At 39.2% G+C, this 24,978-nt stretch overlaps 2 protein-coding genes across 6 annotated transcripts in view; both read right to left on the bottom strand.

Moving 5' to 3' along the window:
* Positions 1-1,974: 1,974 nt before the first annotated feature.
* Positions 1,975-6,614, bottom strand: cyb5r3 (cytochrome b5 reductase 3). Its single transcript, XM_079653661.1, has 9 exons — positions 6,457-6,614; positions 6,039-6,164; positions 5,846-5,918; positions 4,933-5,039; positions 4,709-4,838; positions 4,542-4,625; positions 3,892-3,977; positions 3,703-3,802; positions 1,975-2,720 (listed from the first exon to the last, which is right to left on the bottom strand). The coding sequence occupies exons 1-9, from the start codon at positions 6,475-6,477 to the stop codon at positions 2,548-2,550; spliced, it is 900 nt and encodes a 299-aa protein (XP_079509787.1). The 5' UTR covers positions 6,478-6,614; the 3' UTR covers positions 1,975-2,547.
* A 2,324-nt stretch (positions 6,615-8,938) lies between these two features.
* The window catches only part of syt1a (synaptotagmin Ia), a 186,926-nt gene continuing 170,886 nt past the window's right edge, over positions 8,939-24,978 (bottom strand). For all 5 annotated transcript variants that reach the window (XM_079655406.1, XM_079655405.1, XM_079655403.1 and 2 more), the window contains 2 exons: positions 15,678-15,811; positions 8,939-12,847 (listed from right to left, as the gene is read on the bottom strand). In XM_079655406.1, coding sequence (XP_079511532.1) covers positions 12,641-12,847; positions 15,678-15,811 — 341 coding nt within the window. In that variant the 3' untranslated portion in view covers positions 8,939-12,640. The remainder of the gene's footprint in view (positions 12,848-15,677; positions 15,812-24,978) is intronic.

Genomic DNA, 24,978 nt, shown 5'->3' with positions numbered 1-24,978 from the left:
GGCATTAGCAGGGAAAGGGAAATAATTTTAAAGTGGCGTCTAAATTGCCTCCAAATCTTTACAGGAGATTGTACAATCGGGTTGGATACGATTTTAGGGGGGCACAAATTAACGGCGATAAAGAGATAGAGCCACAAGACCGGGCTTCCATCTGACACCAGTCTGTAATGGGGGAGTTGTGCCAAGTGTGAATCTTTTGAATATTAGCCGCCCAATAGTATGCCAGAATATTAGGTAGAGCAAGGCCACCATCTTCTTTAGTCCTTTGTAGGACAGAATATTTTACCCTTGGGGTCTTTCCTGCCCAAATAAAAGATGAAATAGTCTTGTCTAAGTCCTTAAGTGTGAGAATACTCTGGCTCTTTTAGTAGGCCCGCCAAGTCCTCTGACATTCCAGTTTGTAAACCTGATTGATCCTTGCGTAGCTCTCTGTCTCCTAACAGACAAAGCATGAGCCACAATATCAGCCTTTGGTGAATATGATGAACTAGCTAGTATGCAACACAGAGCAAGGTAACAACTTAATGTGTTATAAAGATGGGCACCAAAGAAAAAAACAACCCAACGAGATCAGATGTCTGAATCTCTAACAAATCCCTACAACCTTGTCCTAAACTCCTATAACATAGATGAGCACGCAGGAAATATTCTGCACACCTCCGGTTAACTACGGTGTAGTTGGCTTCCTTTCAAAATGTATAATTAATTATACATATACATCCCCAGCTGAATTGCAGTCATTCCCCAGTCCACACCCCCACAAACGAGACAGCAGTGACCTCTATTGGCCTAGCAGGGAGCTGCAAGTAATGTTTAATTTAAAGTGGACCTATCATGCTATATTTGAACAATATATTGTAGGGCCATACCTATATAAAACATGTCTGTGAAGTTTTTTTTTCAAAATACCAAACAGATCATGCATTTTAGCCATGCCTCATTTAGCTCTATTTGCTCTTTCCAGGGGCTGATTCTGTGACGTAGCTTTAGTGCAAATGAGCTGCAGCTGACCACGCCCCCCTGCAGGAGAGGGGAGCGTGCTTTGAGATCAGCTGCTGGGCTGTCAGAAGAGGGGGAGGAAAAGAGAGGCTCCTTCCTCTGTGTTTTATTCTTATATGATTATATAGAGTCGTTATTCATTGGTTTTAAAGCTCAATAAATAACAAAGAAGACCTTTGACCGGCACCTTTCTAATTTTGTCCGGAAGATTTAAACTTTAACGGACATGTTGACCAGCGAAAAAAAATCTAACTGAAACTCTGCCGCACGGTCCCCTCGTTCCTTGGAAGAGGCGGGTGTTTGTCATCTGCTGGTGGACTACCGGAGAGAATTACAGTGCTTGCCTCGACGGGGAGGGATTGCATTGAATTACAGCAGCAGGAGCAAACACTTGCGGGGAGGGAGAAAAAGAGCCACAGCGGAGAATAAACAGAAGGACAACCTTCGCTGCTTTTGTGGCAGACTACAGCGCCACTTACAGGCCTGGCATATGTACTACAGCATCTCCAGCGCTTTCGAGCGGCAATGTCCGGCCATGGCCCAACCCCACATTCCCGATAGGTGGAGAGTTGGCCATATAGGCGGAGCTCCTCGTTTCTGACGTCAGAGGTATTTCAAATCTGTATCTCTCCGACTAGCATAACGAGTGTTAGCGGCTGCTCGCTAGCCTCCGAAGCACTGGTAGCCATCTTATTAGCCTCTTTATCTTGCGAGCTGAAGAGTTTAGTTTGTTGCTGACTTTTGCCGCGACTGCCGTGAGTTTTACTCATTTCAACAACGAAAAAGTTACTGAGGCACTCCTAATGACTTATCAAGTAAGAAAAGTAACAGAAGTCTGGGTGTATATGTTTAAAAGCGAAAAAGGATTAGGGAGCAAACGCCAATGCGACCGATCACTCCAACGCCATAACCGGAACCTCCTTTGTCTTTATTTTAAGACACAACACAGTTTTGATAAAAAATAATCAAAGCATCTCAAATTCAGTAGCATTTTATTTTCTTTATGTTGCATATCCAAACACAAGTAGCAACTGTTCAAACAAAGACATATCTGTTACAACATCCCGTTGAACAGGTTAGAGAACATGTTTTAGCAAAATATTGACATCTTTGACGATAGACAGAGGGCAGGTTTAACTCTTACACAGGTGCAACAGCTTCAATGGAATAATCAATACAATTGTGTTCAAATGAAGTGATCTTAAACAGTGCATATAAAAGCTTTGCAAGTGTTAAGGCACTCAGAAAACATCCCTTAAACCTCAATTCTGATATCATTTTGAATAACATCATTAACAGTCTCAACACCTTTCATGATCCATCTCCTCTACTTACTACTTTTGAACCCTTCCAAGCCTTAATATTTACCTTTTTCCCCCTTCCGTGCCACTTACTGATTACATGAATTGGTCCGTGCTGTGATTCTGCTTCATGGTGAACGTTGCATGGCATAAATAGTGTGTATATATAGTGCAATAACCACTGTAACTGTGCGTGCCTTAATGTTTTGAGGAGAGGTTATGATAACTTGATGCTCTAATGAGACCTTTAGAAGGTGAACCTGCGGCTGTTGGAGTGGCCCACTTTGTCCAGGTTGGGGTTGCAGGCGAACTGGATCATGGGGGGAGGTCCACACATCATGATGAGGGTCTCGTCACCTGGGGCGGGCAGGTGTTCCCGCACCATATCTTCATTGATGAAGCCTTCGCTGTACTCCCAGTCTGAAACAAAGGGGAAGTTTCAGAGATTGATAACAACTCAATGTAGCAATGTTACTATGACTTTTTATTTTTAGATATTTCTAAATACGACTTTTTTTTAAAATATATAATATTTGATAAAAAACTTTTTCAAATCTCTTTTTAACATACATCATATGTCAACACCCTAAAGCGATTTTCTTCGACATACTATACTATGACTTTTTACTGACATACCAGATTATGCGTTATTATTTTAAGATTGTTGCCATTCTATACTATTAATAAATAATACTATTACTTAAAAAAAATACTAAACCTAACGATAACTTTTATTTCAAATACCACACTAGGACTTTTGTGTTTTAACATTCTATACTGACATTTTTTTCGTGATATTTTAATGTCATACCATATTTCTTTGGCAAAGTATACAATATGTTTTATTTATTCTCGCCTATTTTCTTTTTCCCAGACATTCCCACCCATTTGTCTAAATGATGTTGCAACGACACATCAGTCCAACAAGGTCGGCTTCGTTGCCTTTTCTTACAATGAATGCATTGTAAAGCTAAGCTGTGTTGTAAATGGTTAGAAATGAAATAATATTAGTGTTTAATTTATTATATTAATCATATCAATGTATTTTATGGTATTTGTTTTTACATCTTTATATTCATTATTTATCTGCAATTATACATAACATTTGGTTTCCTTTATTGATATTGGGTCTTTATTATTTAGCTTTATATTGATATAAGACAGTATCATTTATAACTGTTAAAACCATTCATCATACATATGTATCTTTGATTGGTGGCTCAAACATTGACATACTGGAGTTTACGTTTAATTAAGTGCGGCATTTCAGCACAATTTCAAGGTACTTTTATTGTTTTTATTTTATACTTTCCTTTATAGTTGTACTTCACATTTTGTTATGAGCGAAACCTTAAATATAAAATAAATGATAAATGTTCTCAGATGTCTAAAGGCATGTTACCTTCAGGTGCTCTGTCCAGGGTGAACCAGAGCTTAAACCGGTCCGGGTGGTTCACCTGGATCTCTTCCAACTCCGGACGCAACAGAATATCTTTTTCAGTCTGAGAGAGAGCAGGAGGAACAAGGTTTCATACAGGAAAACAGATCACTTATAGCAACACTTCATCATGTGACCCTGGCTGAGACCCACCTGGTTGGCGAAAAGCAGGTAGCACACCGTCTGGTCCTTTGGATCCTTCATCACAGCGGTGATGATCTGCAACATCGGAGTGATGCCTGGGAAAAATACAAAAACAGTTCGCCTGATGTGGATATCTGTTCCCTTTTGTTCCAATAAAGAAAAGCCAGATATGTCATGAAATAACTAATTGGATGGTTTCTTCAGTGCAAAGTATAAGGAAATAAAGTCATAGTATAATATGTGGAAAAAAGTTTTATAAAAAAGGCATAGTATAGAATAGAATGTCGAAAATATGAGGGAAAACTGCATAGTATAGTACATCGAAAAATAAAAAAAAACAGCATATGTCGAATATATATTTTACTGCAGTGAGAGTTGTCAAAGAAATTCTGTTGTACTTTGTATGATGACAATACATATATATTCTATTCTATTCCATTTTATTCTATTATATATGAGAAAAAAAGCATAGTATAGTACATCGAAAAATTAAATAAAACAGCATATTAGTATGTCGAAATGGTCAGAAGAAAAAAAAGCCATTATAAATAATGTCAAAAAAGTCAGGAAAAAGTCACGGTATTGTATGTCGGACATGAGTCAGGATCTGCTAATCAACTCCCTGAGTGCAACACCTTGACAGACGAGTAGGAGTTTACCTGTTCCTCCAGCGATCATCCCAACATGTCTGGCTGTCTTCATCTCAGCTGGGGACTTTTTATCTGACTGAATGGCAAAAGCACCTGTTGAGGGAGAGTTAGAGCATCAGATCAGGCAGCTGAGCTGAGTATCAAACATCACTTTAGACCTCCTGTTACGGGCTCACCTTTGCCTTGGTACACCAGGAGACCGCTGGGGCCTCTAAAGTCAATAGTGTCATTGATCCTGAGGCTCTCCAAGAACTGACTCAACTTCCCACCCTCGGGGAATTTAGGATTAACATCTTTAAAGTAAATCTGACAAGAATTGGACAAAAAAGAGAAACTCGTTTAGGATAACAAAACAACACCTAACCATATACAGAAACAACTTTTCTTAAAAAGGCTTTACCTTCACCACTAAGTCCACGTAGCCTTTGTCATCATCACTGGACACCGGAGTGTACGGACGGACTACGAGCTTCCCGTCTACCTTTGCAGACAGATAGATATGCTGCCCTGGAGAGGAGACACACAACGAGTTATTACTCACAGCTTGTGTTCAGATTATAATCAACATGGCTGCTCAAGATCACATACTTTATGCATTTAGCATAAAGTATGTGATCTTGAGCAGCCATTTTAAAAACTGATCATTTATTTGTGTACTTTTTCCAACAAAACTCAGCTTTTACTGGTTCTACATTCAAGATGTGATGGTTTTCTGGGTCTCCTTTGTATTAAACAAGTTACTTCAATATATGGTTACACAAGCTAATGGTTACACAAGCTAATGGTTACACAAGCCAAAAAAATCGTTATGACATCATAAAGTGGCCAAAATCTGATCAGCTCATTTTCAGACAGGTTTTTATATAAATGGATCAGGACAAAAAGTAAGAGAATCTTTGTTCCTGAAACTTTCATAATCTCTTTACACAGAGGGGACACATGTTTATGTATAACAGACATGAACAATTTGATGTTGCACAATAGCTGACCTTTAAGTTAAGTTACAAAATGAGAATGTATGTGAAGCTCTTTTTTTCTTAGCATTTTGCCTTTCCTCTTTTCCTACCTTACCTTCTTCCTACTGAACCTATTTGTGATGTGATATAATTAAATTCCTTGCCATTATGTCTGTCTGTGTTCCTATACATTTTATTTTCATAAATGTTACATGGTTGCTGGTCTTAGCTGGTCTGAGTTTGTCTTAAGATAGTCAGGCATGTGTTGCTAGTCACCCAGTGAAGCTAACCTGGGGGAAGCTGGTTAGCCTGCTGCTGGGTGGAGAGACAAGCTACAGTAAGTCAATAGTTACTAACCGATGGGAAGACCCAGGATGTGTTCAGAGGAAGGCAGGGCAAAGCGGAACTTTCTGGTGTCATGGCTGACAATCTGCAGAAGAAACAAAAAGCATGTCAGAGCAACACCGGCTGCGTTTGTAAACAGAAAAACGTTGGATTTTGTAAATAAAAAGAGTTCAGGTTTTGTGAAGGTGATATTCAGACGGGTTACCTGTTTGTCCAGCAGCCGCAGTGCATACTTAATGTTGGGGTCCTCTAAGGTGAGGGCGGGTCTACTCTTCCTGAACAGGAGTCTGAAGATTAAGTTGACGATGCTGTCAAATCCGCCTCGGATCAACTGTGACAAAGGTCAGAAATCAGGAGAGTGACTCAGCTCAGACCACCAGCAGCTAGCAGAAGCTATCACATCTTTAATATATCTTTGGGGCGTTGTCTTAGTTAAGCCAAGCCAATTTGTTTAATCCAAACAGGAGAAATGAGTCATAGAAATTCCTGTGGGCAGAGCAGCCCCAGCCTCTAACTTAACTTGGTCAGGAAAACTAACTGGCAGCTCCCGTTAGCTTGAGCTAATGCAACATAATTAGTTAAAGTACAATAAACCTAGCTACTTCTTATTAAGATATACTTACACCAATGACGTAGGACAGCATTTTCAGGCAGTTTTGGTAAATGCAACGGTTTGTTTGTCAATGCAGAAAGCAGCAGCAATTGAGTTTACAGCTACTGTCACGATGGTGCGTAGCAAGTACGAGCTGTCAAACTATAAAGTAAGCTGGCGCCAATACACACTTCCGGTCACTGTTTAGAAAATAAAATAATCTTTTCGGAAAATAATGCTTCATTCTTTTAAAACAAAAACACTTAACACATCGTTTTTAGCAATATATATATATATATTAAATTACAAAGTAGATACTTTTTTATTTGTTTATTATCTCTGAAACATTAAGGTCTTTACATTTTTCTAGTGACAAATCAGAACTTCCGGTATGAAAACGGTTAATTTGACAAAGCTGAAGCTGGACGTCATTTCCACATGACAGGCCTGTATTTTCAAAATAAAGCTTCAATAAAACCTCTAACCGTTACGTATCAGAATAAAGGGAGAAGTGTGTGGGGAATTTTACGGGGCCAAACATTAGGGACAGTTTTATACATGGCCCCAAATAACTTTGGACATTCCCTAAAACTGGAGCCCAATTATAGTCAAGCAGCTTTGATAAGCCTATTTGAATGTTGGCACAAAAACAACTGTCTGCCATAACAACTTATTGAGTCTCGGGTTTTAATATACTATTGTACACCACACATAGCTTCAATAAAAACACTCTGAAGAATATATGTGTGGTTGTGTGCTGGGCGTAATTTTGAAAAGTTATCCCGTTTGTGTCCCCCCCCACTTTTCAAATGTGTTTATTATTTTTTTTTTTGCGCAAGCGGTCATCGTCACGGAGGAGCGTCTGTGTGTGCGTGGCACGAGCACATTTTGTGTGTGTGAGAGAGAGAGAGAGAGAGAGAGAGAGAGAGAGAGAGAGAGAGAGAGAGAGAGAGAGAGAGAGAGAGAGAGAGAGAGAGAGAGAGAGAGAGAGAGAGAGAGAGAGAGAGAGAGAGAGAGAGACAGACAGACAGACAGACAGACAGACAGAGAGACAGAGAGACAGAGAGAGTTACGGGGGTTGTTGTTAGCATCTGATGCTAGCTCGGAGCTAACGGAGATTAGAAGCTGTTTCAACAATAAGGAGAGGGAGAGCTCTCTCCTGTCGGACTGAGAGGCTGAGGTAACGTCAGTTTAGGTGAGGTAAAGGACTCTCTGAGCGATTAGATTGTAAACTTTAGTCTAAATTATCTCAGTGGGTCTTAAACGGTTTGGTCATCTATGTAAACAAATATTTCCATCTATTTAATATAGTTGTTCAAAATAAGTTAATAAATAATTCCACTGTGTGGTATAGGTCAGTAAAAAATAAAAAACAGTTTAAAAGGAGAGTGATTAGTAAAATATGCATAAATAAAAAAGAAAGAATGCAGACTAGGTAAAATAAAGATAGGAGAGAGGAGTATATCAATTATTTGTTATTGGTTGTGAGCATATTCTAATGGTTTTTGAAATATTGAAATATATACAGTTCTCTTTCATATGAGTGTTGAGAGCTGTATCCATAAATCTCTTAATTTGTGCACCAGATTGATGCCTTTAACTTCAATTTAAAGAAAAAAATCTTCCCGGGGGTGCATGCCCCCCTAGCGGATGTGAGGTCATCACAAATAAAACAGGTTCACATGGATAGGATACTAGATTAGTTTGCGCACTCATTATATACACTACACATTTTTCTTGGATTAGTTAACACCATAGTCCCTAATATATCTGTAGAAAGGCAGGAAATGGAATTAAATCGAGAACAATGTTTCATTGCGGAGGACCCCCTGTTTTGTGTCCCCCCCACTTCTCAAACCAAAGTTACACCCTTGGTTGTGTGTAGGCCTACAGTATGTGTTTGTGTGTGTGTGTGTGTGTGTATGTGTGTATGTGGGTGTGTGTGTGTGTGTGTGTGTGTTTGTGTTTGTGTGTGCGTGTGCGTGTGCGTGTGCGTGTGTGTGTGTGTGTGTGAAATAATATGTTTTTAAGCTACGATAATTTAATGAGATGTTTTGCTGTAACAGCTAAATTAGATCTTAACTTTAATACACATCGATGTGGCGCAATGTATATGGTGGAAGGACAAACGTTGTTCGCTGGCTGTAGCAGATGTCAGTGAATATTCACTCATATGAATTGATCTGTGCCCAGAGCAACATGGAAAACAATCTGTTTAATATATTGTCTTGCCAATGTGTGGTATGCTCCATTACATCCTTTAGATGGCAGTAGCGACTTGTGAACAGGTCTCGAGGATTAAAACTAAAGCCAAGTCAAAGTGTTTAGAAGCAAACATCCGCATTAAAAGGGAATTTGTCATGCAGGCACTTTTATTTGATGTGACTGAAGTTAGCGGTAGAAGTGACTCACACTTACTTGTTCTGCAAATCAAATCTACAATCAGAGGCTGTCACAGTATCTTATGACACACAAATGAATGCTTTGAAAATATGACATGATAAGCTTCTGTATCAACAGGAAATAAAACATTTTTATTGATCATTTGTGTATATGAAGTCATATAACAACAGTCAGAAAACTCCACAGAGTGAATCACTACACAAAGTGAAACAAAACTGTAAAACACCTCAAAAATGAAGGTATACACAGCAAATATAACTGTCAGCGGCTCGCAGTCACCGCGAGCGATATGGCAGGAAAAAACACTCCAAACAGTTCTACAAGATTACAGAGAAAATGTCCACGCACAAAATACTCAAGCAGGCAGTTGATATACACAAAGGCAACTAGGATCTTTCAACAGCATCAGATTCTAATACTTTACACAGCTTTGTTTTGAAAGGTCAGTGTGGCTTTCCATCAGTGCCACTGGAGAGAATCTTGAGTTCTTGATAAGGGAATTTTTTACAAGAGAATTTAGGGTTTGATTATTCATGCATACTTTGGTAGGAAATTGCAATAACAGGAGCATTGCAGGTATTTCCACACACCTCGAAATCTGATGGTTTCAGCAATGCTGCCCGCGACTGAATTCCCTGATATGTTTACACATGTTTATTTCTGTTTCAATTCAGATTTTCTTTCAGCTTTCATCGGATTATTCCGTCAGTACAACCTTTTTGAATTAATATCCAATTGGTTTGGTCATATTTAAAGAGCCTTTACCTTGTACTTTAATCCTTTTTTTTCATTTAAATCTGAAGCTGTACTGGAATTCATGAATCTACATATGTCAAACATGTCCAATAAAATAATCCCTTGGATGAAGATAAATTGGGAATGCAGCTGTATTGAAGTATATTCAATGATTTTGCAAATGCAATCAGACAGGGGAAATTTTACCCACAAAGGGTTATGAATTAAATTCCTAATATTTAAAAAATATAAACAAAGTGACTTTTTCTTTCAACAGAAAGTGCAAAGTACATCTAATCTCACTGTTAAAGTAATCTACGCCAACACAGTCCATACTGTACATTCAGTTTTCATCTCAAATATAAAAGTTTTTTTTTTTTAATCAACAGGGCATTAAACAATTAAAAAATAAATATTGAAAATGACGAGATATAGTTAATGCATGATGGATGGGTAAAATGATATCTGCGGCTGAATGATCATATTCATGTCACTTTATATTAATTCTAGATATACAATTTTTGACACGCTTATGTAAATATATACATGGCATTTGAAGGGGATGTCTAAATGTAGAATCTCGTTTGGTATTTAACTAATACTCCCTGAAACTTCTGATGCTGGAACTGTGTGCAAGAAGAGAAAACGAACCTGCGAAAAAGGGCGGAAACCCTAAACCGAGGTCGACAGGTGTCAAGCTCCAACCTGTAAGCTGAAAGCTGTGCTGTGTCCTAACCATTTCACTGGAAAGGAGAAACATCTCTCTGGACTAGAATCATCCTCAGGGGTTAGAATCTTTTTTCTCGGGCAACGCCACCCACGTTAACACTATGGGATGAACATACAAGTATTGCACAGTGCTCAACAAAATGCTGTGTGAAGCGACCTGCTCAGATAAAATGTCTTCCCGCTCTTTCTGACACGTGCAGTCGGACAACGCCTCGCGCACGCACTCTCTTTCTCTGCATGTAGAAGGGAAAATGGCGTTAAACGCTACGACATCACTACAGAACAAACTGGTTTGGCTACCTACTGATAAGTCTACATCTCTAAGCACACACGGCAGTCACAGTGATACACAAAGCAGTCCTCAGAGACTCCTAGGGAATGACAAGTAGCTTTTTCATAATAGTGCTATCAACTACACAGTAACATTGAAAACATTTAGAAAGTCCTCCTGAAGCTGAAGTATATGCAAGAGGTTCCTCCAAGATAAGAGACTTCATGGTTTTCATGGAGTAAAACGTATTCCTTTGCTAATTGGACCCGAGTAAAGAACATGATGGACTAATAGCCCACGCAGACCATTCACTTTACGGTTATTTCTCATTCTCTTGATGTATTCCTGTCTCAACAATAAGTAAACACTACTGTTGGCTGAAACGTGATTTGTCATCATTGCTTCTTCTTTTTTTTAAGCCGATCAAGCAGGCAGAGTTCTTCCGCCCCCTGTAGGTGTCCTGAAATAAACCCAGCCCAACAACTGTCCATAAACTGAAGTAAACAATCTAGGTCAAAGACATCCAGTGCAAAACACCAGCCACATAAAGTTAAAATTGGCAGTAAAACATGGCTAGCTCTATTGTCACTGTGAGAAGGCAACGCAAAGCTAAGACTGCGATTCAGGGCACCATTGCAGCCAAAGACATTGTTCCCGAAAGCTACAACCACTAGCGTGGGAGTGTGCATGAAGAGAGGGTCTTTACATAAGTCACCTCTGAAATGGCAGTGTTTAGAAACTCGTCTCGGTCAATATACCCATGTACATTGACCCAATGTTTACACATCGCTCTTCTTTTTCCTTTCCTCTCGTCTGATTGAAGGCAAGGGGATCGTATCAGAAGAGACAGCCCCTGGTGTCAGTAGATCTCCCCCTCCCAGCCTTTAGTAAAGGTTGTTAAAAAAATCATGCAGTTTACGAAAAATAGTCAAGACGTTGAATTGCTCTAAAAAAGATTCCTCTTTAAACCAGAGTCACAACTCCCTGTCTACGGTCCAGCCTCAATGCGATTTACCCTCAACAACTACAAGGCTGTTCAAAGTAAACAGTTAACAAAATATTGTTGAACGAGCTTAAGGACACAATGGCTACAGCTTGGTGCTTTTTTCACTTGGGGTCTTTTTTAGGGGTTGAAGGGAATTTGTTTTCTTTTTTGGAGGCAACATTTTCCATTTTTGGAAAAGAAAAAAAGCCAGTTTTAGTGCGCAACTGCCTTTTAAACTAGGACCTGTTTCACTTAAATTGCCATTTATGGAGAAATCAATGCTTACTGGTTTGCATTAACTATTTTTTCTGGAATCATTGTGCATCAAGCTAAACATATAGGTCCTCTGATTGAGAAATAAGTACAAAAATGTGTAAGAAATCATGTGCTTGTATTATTTCCAGCAACATCATTCCCCCCTCAGAACCATAGTAGTTAATGGCCTTGTATTTGGAGTTTAGTATGTATATATTCATGTCTTCTCTGATCCTTTGCTGAACTTAAAGCCAGACATTTTCCTTTACAGTGTGAATATATTTCCAGTAGTATGTTGCAGGTTGTAATTCTTCTTTTTTTTTCTGGAATGCAATAAGGTAATAAGGTAGCATTTTTAAATCCTGGGATATATAATATTGGCTTTCCTCTATATCTGAATTTACATAATTTAAAATAGAACATCTTATTAAAAACATCAAGATATACACAGATTAGGAAACGGGTAACAACATACAAACACATAAACTAGAAATCATTTTTGTCTGCATACTTATATATACAACTGTGGTACAATAAATTCTTTCAGTCATGCGCTATCTATACAGATCATATTGCTTAAAAGAAGGGGGCGTTTGGTTGGGGCAGAAAAAAGGGCGTGGAGATGGAAAACTGCTGATCAGAGAGGAACAGAAAACAAGAGAACGTGAGAAAAGTACCTGATAGAAAAAAAGCAGAGGGAGGGATGATTGAACAACTAGGATTGTGTTTGATATTGGTAAAGCAGAGAGGTGGGGGGGGGATGGACCCATATATCACTGAGGTATTTACACATACAGGCTATAGAGTACTACAAGGCAGGTGCTGAAAGGGCCCTGCCTATTTCTTGGTGGAGAGCTGGGCGTCCACCTCCTCCTCAACCTTCAGCACGTGCCACTGGGCGATGGGTCTCCGGGGGTTGGCCAGCATGTCGGACCAGTGGCGCAGCTCCGTCCCCGAGCTGTTCAGGCCCACAAACACCTTCCCGATGGCATCGTTCTTGCCGATCTTGTCATAGTCCAGAACAGTTATAACAACTTGCACTTTCTGTGGGAAAAGGAAGAGTGGGAGAGATGAGGGAATGTAAGCATATATCGAGGTGTCATCAGCATATGGACTGATATCGGCATCCTTTTCTTAAAGGTCCCCTATTATACTGTGTTTCATCAATATATTATAGGTCTCAGATATATACAATACATGTCTCTGAAGTGTTTGGCTCCAAACACCAAACAGATCATTGTAGCATCCCATAATCCCCTCTGTTTCAGCCCTGTTTCGAAAGTGCTGATTCTCTGTCTGTTACTTAAGATGAAAATAAGGAGCCACTCGCCACGCACCCTCTGTGAGATGATTGGTTAAAAAGAACACAATGGTTCTCTAGGAGGGGATTCAGGTGATAAGGTGGACACTTTATGACATTATAAAGTGGCAAAAATCTGATCAGCTCATTTTCAGACCGATTTTTATATAAATGGATCATGACAAAAAGGAGGGGACACATGTTTATGTATAAAAGACATGAAAAAGAGGATTTTGCACAATAGGTGACCTTTAAATCCTTACTGCCTGTTTGAAGATGTGTGTGTGTTTGATCTTGTAAATGTGTCTCTTATTTCTCCTTTTATGTAGTATTGTAAACACTTAGTAACTTTTTGCTTATTATAATGCTCTAGGAATTATATTATTTCTATTAGATATGCACCATTCCAAGATTCAAAGGTTTTAATGTCATATGCACATAAGTTACAGTGTAGAAATGGCAATGACAATCCTATGACCCGAGCTCGTCCAACCATGGAACATAATAAAATACTAATACAAAATAGTGCAAGAAGTCTATATACATGTAAATAGAATATGATATATACAAGAACAGAATATTAAATTAAATGTTGTACACTAAGACGAAATCAAATACGGTTTATTGCGGTGATAACTATTTAGATAAATAAGTAGATTGCAAGATGACCAACAGATGAATAAGACATGATTCGGACTAAAATCCCGAGAAAGATCTACTAAATCCTTAGTGGTTTGATCTGTCGTATCTAAAAGTTATGATACACTAAACAATGTATACACCAATAGTAGAGTAATGCAGTAAATGAAGTGCTCCTTAACAGTAACTGAGGCTTCAGAGCAGGAGCCAAACACAGCAGAATGTTTGATTACTCAGAGGTCTGGGACGCAGCCTCGGCATGTGTTTATTCACAGGGACTCAAAGGGGAGGGACCTGGGAATCCATCTCTGGCACTGAATATGATTTAGTGCACAAAGAGCTCTGATTACGTTTCGATCCAGCGCTACACTGAAAGGGATACTGCCACCTGCACAAGCTCAGAGCCACTGTTGGAAAAGAGCATGCCTAATACGCCATGAAATGAAATACTGAACAAGGTTCCCAGATGGCTGCTTGGGGTTAGTTGGTCTTTAAAAGGGGCAGTTGATCTTCAAATAGCTAATTGAATCAAAGCCCTCTTTGATTGGGAATTAGCAGGCTCCTTTGTTAGTCATCACAGACCAGTCAGGATATTCCACTTGCTTTGATTGATTAACCAACCAAAATGAGATCATGAACAGACATTCAATTCATCAAGAGCTTAATATTTGAGGAAATAAGCTAATTAGTTTTCTATCCCAGAGTGAAATGAGCAGATTGATATCAACAATCGAATGTAATAAATAGCAGTTTATCCATCTAACGAGTGTCAAAGTGAGGGTTTGAAGTTTGAAGGTATAATAAAAAAAATAGGTGGATGAAAAAAACTGATAAATTCTTACATTCTCCCAAAAACATTTGCGCTACCTAACAAGACTTTTGTGGTTCCTCATCCACTAACATTTATCTTTTCTCCTCCTCCATGTCCTTTCCTGTGCAAAGTATATTTAACAATAAAAACATATATTGCAATGTTTCTGAATGTATTTTCTGCACTATTTAAGCATTGTGCTTTGGCTTGTAAAATGTGTATTATAATTAACTGTTGTATATTCAAATGTATTTGTATTGCATCTAAGAACATCTGAAAAATCGTTAGAGACACAGTTTCACACTATATTTGTCTTTATGGGGAAAAAGTTAGTATGTTAGAAGCTATAGATCAAAACAAATGAATCCGAATATTGTTACTGAGTGATGCAGAGCTAATTGTGTGTGTACTAAGATGGTCTTCGCTCAATAACAAATCTTCTGTTAGTGAAATAAACCAATTAAAAGAACTGTGTGCAATTCCCACACAAGCTACAAGACAATTAAAACCTTTAGATTAATTGCTGAAAATAGTCCCAAGGTCACTCCACACTCCCCCTCGGCAGATAATGGTGGTTAGATTGCAGCTTTATTCAAGCAGTCTGTATAACTTGTTTTACAAGATGGAACAAATCTGCCTGATAAGTTGATCAAATTAAACTGTATTTATATTCACATCAAGAAAAAGGTTATATTATAGGAGCAAGTCTGTAATTAAAAATAAGCACTTGAATCAGGTTCAATACACAAGTTTATGATTCAATCTGTGGCACTAACATTGTTAAATGATCAACCTGGTAAGATAAGAAATGTACATTTAGCACATTTAAGACATTCAACAAATATTTCTGAATAACGTGCAAGGGGCAATAACGTGTGCAGAAAATAATGCCCGTGAGCAATTGGCTTTTCAAATTGCAGCTGATTTAGACTAAAGTGGCTTTGATTATTCTGTAATGATGAAAAGCCTCTTAACTAATTATTTGGTAAATGAGCTTCCACTTATCAATTGTTTCTTTTCAGCCAAATGTTTGCTAGTTCTAACAGCACCATTCATCTAAACAGTAGAGCACATTACATAGCTATAGTTGTTAGAAACTGCTCTGCAAATGGAGGAGAACGCACCTGGATTTGTTCAAATGGGACTTCAAAGCTGAAGGACTCGTTGTAGTAAGGGTTGAGGGTGTTCTTCTTGATTGTCGTCTTCTTCTTCTTCAGCCTCTTGCCGTTTTGCATCAGGTGGATCTTCACATATGGATCTGAGAATACAAAGTTAAAAAGGAATTTATATTTGTTTACATTTTACTTTTTAAAAAACGTTTTGAGACACTATGTATCTATGTATTACTATACTATGTATTAGTCTGTCCTATACGAGATCATAACCATAAATCCAGCATTAACTTTTTGGGGCGAGGGAAGTGGAATAAGTTAACACTTTTGCTAACAGTTGCTCATTTACACAACCAGTAGACACACAGCAACATTACCTTTCATTTGAAGTTGTGTTTCCTGATTCATTCCAATATCCACTGTGCTTTAAGCTCGGTTTTTGGTCTCCACCGACTCCTGTGTATTTGTTTAGCTGCTAAGTGCTCCACTATGTTCAGAAGCTAGTTGTTAGCTTTGTCTGTCTGCCATTTGGTGTTGGCCAGGTAGTGTAAAGTGGATTTATCAGAGGCATTTGCTGGCTGCTATATTCTCTGAGATCGCCTCTTTTATCGACATGTTATCCATCGTTTTTATATAAAACATATTGATTAAAAACCTTCAGCGAGAAAATGTTGGATTTATAAACAGGGAGTTGTTATAAATAGAGCATGGCCACGATGAGAGGCCTGTGTTTACATCACTCAGTTAACCTTCCCAATTCAAGAGGCTCATTTTCGTCTGTCCAAATGCCATCTCAAGTAGCCCACAAGTGCTCCGCTTCATCCTCATCCACTCTGTTGCAATCAGTTGAGTGTGTGTCGGGGGGAACAGCAAATCGCCAATTGCTTTAGTTTATGACGTTACACTACTCCTACTGATTTGTTTACATCCTCCAAATTGTCATCAGAACTAAATTGGAGAAGAGGATAGTTAGTGTCTTTGTTCCGGGCTCAGACTGAAAACTCCACAAGAGCAGCAATCAACTTTTCAAATAAAGACCATTTAAAGGGACTAGGTAAGGCTGTTAAAATCAAAGAGATCCTTATCAATCTGAGATATGGGCAGTAGAAGAATGTAATACGTTCCAATCATTTTCAGAGGCATTCAAAAAGCATCAAAACGATCATGAGGATTCAATGATAACTGTGATTAAAAAAACACGCAATCTTCTTATTCATTCATTTCTTTCCCCATTGAATACAACGTTTGCTGCTAAAAGAGAGAAATCAATCACCTACTTATTCAATCACCAGTCCTTGTGGGCTGCGTGACAATCCTGCCTTAAGGTGACATGTCACGACTCAAAACTAAGCTGGTTAAGTGCAACGTGTCAACTTCACCTCCAACTTTATGCAGTGGTTTGATTTCTTCAAGTATACAAGAAAACAGGTTTCTGTAACCAAGGCATTAATAGACAAGCATGGCTGATTTCTTATATCACCTATGCTTGCTTCCATTTCCCCTCACAGACAATACCATTTGTGTTTTTCACACTTTATGCTCATCATATCTTGAGCTAATCAACACTATTTTACAGCTTAGTTGTGAGGGAAACAGCAAAAACTGACTTTTCTCATCACGAATAAATCAATTTAAATGCGATAAATGAACACAAAAACATTGGCTGTGGTTTGCAGTGTGAACAATGTTGACCACATTTTGAATGGTTCCACATGCGAAGGCTGCCTTATGACGTAAAATGATCTCGGCCCACAATCATGGCAGCTACAAACTACAGGGGGAAAACTAGTGGCCCGTCCACACGGCGGCGTCGGTTGAAGCTTCAACGCTTCTGCCCATTCACTTTGAATGGGGTGACGTCATGCTTCGCCGAACTGCATTGTGGGAGCATCGCTACGCGTTGCTCGCTTCAAAAGTTGAGCAATGTTCAACTTTTGAAGCTTCGACGGAAGCGTCAGCCAATCAAATCATATGCCAGTACAAGTTCTAGCCAATCAAACCACGTGCCCTTGTGTCCGGGGTGGGAGATTCATGTGATTGGTTGTTGGTCGAATTTCAGACACGCCCACCTGCAAGCTTCAACGCACGCCGCCGTGTGGACGCTGCGTAATGCAAAACACTTAGTGTGTCATTTATTGTTTAAGGTAACACAGCGCTTTGAGAAAGACAAAAACAAATAACCATAATAATCTCAAAGTTGCTAATGAGGTAGTCCTCTGCCTTAGGCTGGCGATATCCCCTAACTACTGAACCTTAGAGCTGTGCATCGGTTGAATAAAGATTAAGACTTTGAATCAGAGCTTATAATTAGTTGTTGCAACATTGCTTGATCTGATCATCTGGATTTCTCCTTGGATCCAATATGCACAAAGTCTTAGTAACGTTCCTGTTTTTGATTATTTTTGTTTGCTTTTTGCCCACACTGGAAAATATCACCCTTTTGGCTGGAACATAATGAGATTTCCAGCAACGGAAAAACAAGCTTAGCTCCATTAATCTTTTATTCAATTTAGGGGGATATGGACATGATTTTAGACTGCCAGACACGTTTAGGCATCTAATATGAATATACAGAGAAAAAAACACACACAAAGTAAGAGGAAGAAAAGCAGAGAGAATAAATAGGGGACATGAGTGGAAAGGTAACAGGATCCTTTCAGAGTGGGCGTCTATAATTACTTTCCTGCTGAGAAGAGCTGGAGAGCTGGGGCGGGAAAAACAGTGAATGAGGGTCGTGTGCTCAGGCCATACATCCAACCCTCTCTAAATGAGGAAGTTCTCCAGCCTCAACTAGTACATTTAAAACTGAAATATGAACACTTGAAACCTCCATACCTTTATCCTTGAAATCATTGTCTTGGATCAAAGTTTTAGTTTGAGAACTCTTTGCACTTAAGTTATAAACTATAAACGTATTTTGTAATGTTTCTGCACTGAACTTGCACAAATCAGTTGCGGTCACGTTTTCCCTCCCTTGGATTGTCTGCATGAGTAAAGTTTCCCAGGGTTTCCTTTGTTTGATCAGCCACAGGTGGCTGTCATTGCTAATAGAACCTCCTTTGTTCTTTTTTAAAAGTAATCCTGCGTAGGCAGAAGTCTGTCTCATCAAGTTCACAGAGGTTCAAAGAAAGTCAAGCACAAAGTCTGAGAAAAAGTAAAAGGTAATAAGGGTCTAATGTGAACATTCGTCACATTGACTTGTCAAGCTTTCCGTTCGTGCATGTCACATTTGTGGGTTTCAATGGTGGCACATTTACCACTCTGAGGTTTCACGACTTTTACTGACAAAAGGTCCTTGAAGACAATGGTAGACAAAACAAGGCTTCATATCTCTAGCCAAAGACTCCCATATTTGCTGGCTGAAATAATGTCAGCTTAGTAAGTTAACACTACAAAAAGGGCAGCCTCATATTAAAATGAGAATGTTGTAAAAGTAATCTTTAATAGTGGTATGAAATGTTCCAATGAGAGTGAGACTAAAGGTTCATGTCCCAGGCAAACCATCGTCAACAGTTAATGATCCATGTAGAAGACATAGAAACAAAGCAGCATCTGTCCTGTAATGCAGGGAAGAGCTAGTGAGTGCTAAGTATGATAAGGGAACATATATATTAAAGGTCCCATGACATAGCCTTTTCTACTGATCATAATTCCATTGTTGAGGTCTACTAGAATAGATTTACAATGTTCAATGTCCCAAAATCACATTGGTTTCTCATACAGCATCTCTGTATAGTATGTGTATTCACTCTCTGTCCTAAACGGCTTGTTGGAGCTCCTGCCCCCCCCCTCCCTATGAGCCCACTCTGATCTGATGAGTCCACCACCGTTACAGCGGAACATCAGTGTTTATGTGTTACAATGGCGTTTGTTAGCAACCAGAAAATGACACCAGTAATGACAAACAGATGAGAATGCTGCGTGGGGTCTGGGTGCCGTGTTGGCGGGACGTTGCGGGGCTCGTTGCTCCGCCCTTTGAGGCTTGAGGAGCGGACAGTGTGAGCTGGATTACTGGTGTCAATTCCTGGTTGCTGCGTGGGGTCGAGACAGTGAGACACCGCAGAACTCAGCCTGAGTACACGCATACACTCACAGCCAGGCTGTTCGCCACACACTCACAGCCTGAGAAAAGATAAGGCTGAGTGAGTGTGTGTATGTGTGTGTGTGTGTGTGTGTGTGTGTGTGTGTGTGTGTGTGTGTGTGTGTGTGTGTGTGTGTGAAGAGCTCCACGGATTGGTCGTCGTTGCGACACTGTGAACACGAAGACAAAAATGGAAAATGGAAATCTCCAACGAGACGTTCTGGGGCAGCACAGACAGGTATTTTCTGTGTTAGAGTTTTACTCGCTACAGGGTGTACTTTGAGGGTTTGTGACTTTGCAGACCGTTTACATGCATAAAAAGCTACATAACACATAAGGGGATGGGTAATAACCAGAAAAGCATGTCATGGGATCTTTAAAACAAGACAATCGCACTTTCATGGAGGGTGTTATCGCATTGTATACTATTTGCTGAGATATTGCTACGACAGTGACGGCAACAACATGTTCAGTTAAATGTAAAGGATCCTCTCATATTGATGATTTTGCTTGAAGACAACGGATGAATAGGATTATGCAAGATATCCTTTCTCCAGTTGAAGAAAAGAAAACACACCTGTGGCTCCTCATCGCTGCTCCTTATCTTTCTGGCCAGCAGATGCGAGTTTGGCATTATTGAGATTTTGGAGGCTCGCCGTAACTCATATCCGGCCCATTTTACCGCCTTATCCCAGATGGATGTAATCTGTCCCATCTCATGGATGAGTGACAGCGCTCATGATGCAACAGCGCTTACTCACGGATGTATAAAGCGCGGAGGCTCGACTTCACTATCCTGAGGGTTACTGATCTGAGTCCTGGATCTTGGCCATAGTTTTATGAGGCGACGCACTATCAGCGGTCCATACATTTCCCCCGGGAGGCTGGAGGCAGGTTTCTGGATAAGTGATGAGCTCTGAGCCAGATCAGCTGCAGCGTGAACTAACAACAACACTTTCATCCCCACTACAATATCCATTTTAAACAAGGCCAAATAGACTGTGATTACTTTTTGATGCAGCTTTGCACAGATGCTGTTTTTTATTTATTTGTGTTTAGATGTATGTTTATGTCAGGGATTCAAAAATACATTATGCCCAAGAAACATTTATTTTCCTTCTTCAAAATGTCGTTCATAAGTGTGGCCGCTGCGAGCGCTGGTAGAGCGGTGGCAAATGAACAATAATACAAGCAGGTTTAAATATAGCCTGGCTGTTATCTCAGCTTTCCTCCCATCAGTTTGGATTTGCCATGGTTGGTGAATCCAGGGGTAACTGTCGGTTTAGTTTTACACACTCAGATCAGCGCAGAATGGCACACAAACACAATTTACAGTGAAAATCTTCTCTGACGCACATAAACCGCCTCCATGATAACTGACATCATTGTGACATTTCAAGAGAATATTATTGTCATAGGAGCATATTATACATGTTCCTGTAACTCACCTGCTTTTCATTATGTACATCCAGTTGTGGAAGATTTCTTACTTACAGAAAAGTAGCAATACTACATTGTAAAAATACTCTTTATTCTCTAGTCCTGCATTCAAAACCATACTCCATAAGTATTGACATGAAGATATACTTTAAGTGTCAAAAGTAAAAGTACTTCTGGTGTGTAAGGGCCCATTTCAGAATCATTTATAATAAATAACCGGATTATGATTTTTGATGCATTAATTTCCATCACAGCTAATACAAGTGGAGCTAATTTAAACTAATGTACTGCTGCTGGATATCTCCACCTATAATTGAATGTTATTGTTGATTATTTAGTTTATTTATACTTTGATGATTGTAATCTAAAAGGTAATGCATTTCCTTATCACTAATAAATTGCTTCCGTCTCTTTGGGCTGGTTTATCTCAATACTGCCTCAAAGTAAACCTGTGAGTCCGACCAAAACAAATAAGCCCTGCTGCCCAGAGGCTTGAAGGTGAACTTTAGCACCTGGTAGGGGCAGTGAGGTTTCATTACCAGCGACACCAGCGCCTGTGTGCTTTGATAGCCTCTCCCACAGTGGAGCCATTATCGGTTATGTTTCGCCTCACAGCCCTGGGAAGTCTTCAGAGGTACAAAGAAGGTGGGACAAAACACTTTTGCTTCCATTACCTCTATAAACCCACATGTCCTCATTCTGCTTACAGACACTTAGCCTCTGTGTCCGACACAGTTGTGAGCCTGACTTATCTTTTATGCCAGGGGAAACACTACGGCGGCTTGTAAAATGCACCATTTTAAACAGCGTTAAGTGAAATTCTTACTGCCCCTTAGCACAGAATAACACCATACATCCGTGGGCGGTTGAAAGACGTGTTGATGACTTAGCCTGCTACGGCAATTACTCTCCTTTATAACTCACTTTGTAGTCTTTAGTCTGTTTGGCAGAACTGTAAAATGCACCGCCCACTGGAGTTAGAGATTCTTTGAATTCTGATTGCCCACAACTCAACATAATGGAGATGTATTGTAATGCTGTGGTGTCGGCTACGGAACAGAGAGGAAATCAACTTGTCTGCAATGAGGCTGGGATTATTTTGAGACGACAGCTAAACAGCTGCTCGGTGCATCAATTAACAACAGCACCAAACAAAAAAATCAACTGTACTTTTTCAACTAAAATGAACAAAGTCTGTTTTTGTGAGAGACGCAGCATGGAGGAAGATTTGGAGGGATGTTTCATGAGGAGCCAATCAAAAGAATTATTTCTGATTATACATTGGTTAATGATAATACCCACATCTTCCTCTGCGAGCCATAATTAGGCATGGTAAACAGGATAACAATAGAGGAGAAGGCTGATCCCAGGCCATCAATTACATGTCCTCCTCCTTAAGACGCCATGTGGATGGAGGCTAATTATTGTTATTACAGACCTGCCCATTATTTCATCCATCTGCTCCACTTTTAAGTCCATTCTCGGAGCAGGGAAGCAGTTGCAACTCAGGAAAATCAAAACACAAACTGTAATTCAGAGTATATTCTGGATGTGTGTAATTAAAAACATGTATTGTACTACAACCGTATGTTAAAAATTCACCCTGTAATCACAGATACAAAAAAATCTAATTAAATGTTACATACAGTATCTGTCAAACTGTCTGGGTTCTCTGCTATTTCCCGTGTCTGTTTGAGAGGAAGCTGGCCTTCCAAGTGAACACATTAACACCTTTTATATTGGCTAGGCGATATGACTGAAAATCCCATGATGCAAATGATCGCAGGTGAGCTAATGCCAGTAGCATAAAATGGCAGCCGAGGAAGGTTTATTTTTTACAGGAGGGTGGCTGCTTGGCACTGGTCTAGTAGATGAAAGGGAGCTGTGAGCTTTTAATGTGCGAGGTGTTACTGTACAGCATGACGTTTGGGCTTATATAGAGGGACTGGGCTGTCAGGCAGGAAGAATTGGACCCAGGTGTATGGTGATTGCAACAGAAAGAGTGAAGGCGGGGGAAGTGCACACCGGGGAATTTTAAAATGAAACCACTCAAGAAAGTCTAAGGGAACTCAGGATGGAGAGGAGGGGTCATTGCGTGATTTTGCATTTGTGTTTCTGAGTGTGTGCATGTAGGGCTCTTGGTGTCTGTGCGAGAGTGTCTGATTATTCATGTATCGTCAAATGAAATGTATTTATTTTTTAGAGCTATAACAATGCTAACACTTTCTATGAAGGCCCTGTCTAAAATGCATTATGAACACAGTTTAAATTCATTAAAATCTGCTTATAGTATTTTCTAAGAGTGGTGAGATGTCCTTCAAACATTTCATAACGCTTTATAACAACAATCATAATCATAACAACACATCAAAATACATTTTATTTGATTTGATAAGATCAAGTATCTTCATTCTTTATAATTGCAGGTATGATATCTTCCTTCCTAATTGTATTGCTACAGAGCACCTATTTAGAGTAACTTATGATCACATTATATGGCATTATAGTGGTATTATAATGCTTTATTAAAGTGGGTGACAGTTATGAAGTATAAGTGACTTAGAAAAAAAGATCATACAATTCAATAATATAAAACATACAATTACAAAAGATATAGACATAGGGAAAGTAGAACAAAGATTAGGGCGAAATGTAGCTTTTAACCGGGTGTGGTTTCAAAAATCCAGAGTAATATGCACCGTTTTCACCTCTTCATGTGGTAAAAAAGGAGAATCCTTCTTTTGCACCCCACGGTCAAATGTTAAAAACAAGGTACAAGACTTCAACTGTGAATTTGTGCTCGTCCTACCAGTGATTTACCAAGTTCTTATCCCTTAATGAATCAACAGACCATCTTTGAAGGAAACTGACTCCATGTTGTTTGTGCTGTCATCTGCGGCACATTCCGTTACCATGACATCAGACCGGTATTCAGACCTGACTGTATTGAGATAAATGTCAGCTATTGATCCTAATGCTGCATGGTCGCACGGTTGGAGGAACGCCACAGAAGGAATAGGATAATTTTTTCTTCTGGGTCCATTCTTTACTCAACACCTTGTCTTCCTTATGCTCTCATCATTAGTGTTTCCCAGTGATGGAGGCAGTATTCAGATTCTTTACATTAAATACAAAAACATAAACAACACAAATACTCTTACTAGTTAAAGTCCTGCATTACATTTGAAAGGAATCTAAGTATTATTAGGAAAACGTACTTAAAGTATTAAAAGTAAAAGTGTGCAATGCAAACTATGTCATTAAATTACTTAAATTACAGCAACTAATGATTATTTTTTGTCTTGGATAGATGTACTTTATATTTTTTGAAATAATTGATTTATTATATATTTTGTAAAGAATCTGAAAATAGTAGGAAATGATTTAAATCTAAATATTAATTTCTAAAACACCTATGTTGTCAGAAAAATATAGCAAAGTTAAAAGCAGAATATTACCTTCAGAAATGTAGTAGTACTGTACTGTAGTAGTGGAAGGAAAATACTGAAAGTACAGGTACCTCCACCTGTACTTAAATGCAGTACTTGAGTAAATGTACTTTCTACCATTGCTGGGTGGCATGTGTTCCTTTTACACAACCTTTATTACACTTTCTTCACCATCTGGACTTTTGTAGAAACATTTTAGGCCATGTCTTTTTCTTTGACATTTTTAATCGTGACCAGTGATGTGTTAGGGCGGTTGTTAAAAAAATAACCTTGTAGGAGAGAGCCGCAGTGCATGTATAATTAGAGACAAAAGGCCTGTCAGAGGGAACGTCAGTGTGCAATC

Source organism: Notothenia rossii (assembly GCF_949606895.1).
Source record: "Notothenia rossii genome assembly, chromosome: 10".
NCBI lineage: Eukaryota > Metazoa > Chordata > Actinopteri > Perciformes > Nototheniidae > Notothenia > Notothenia rossii.
This window is presented reverse-complemented; position numbering and strand designations above follow the sequence as displayed.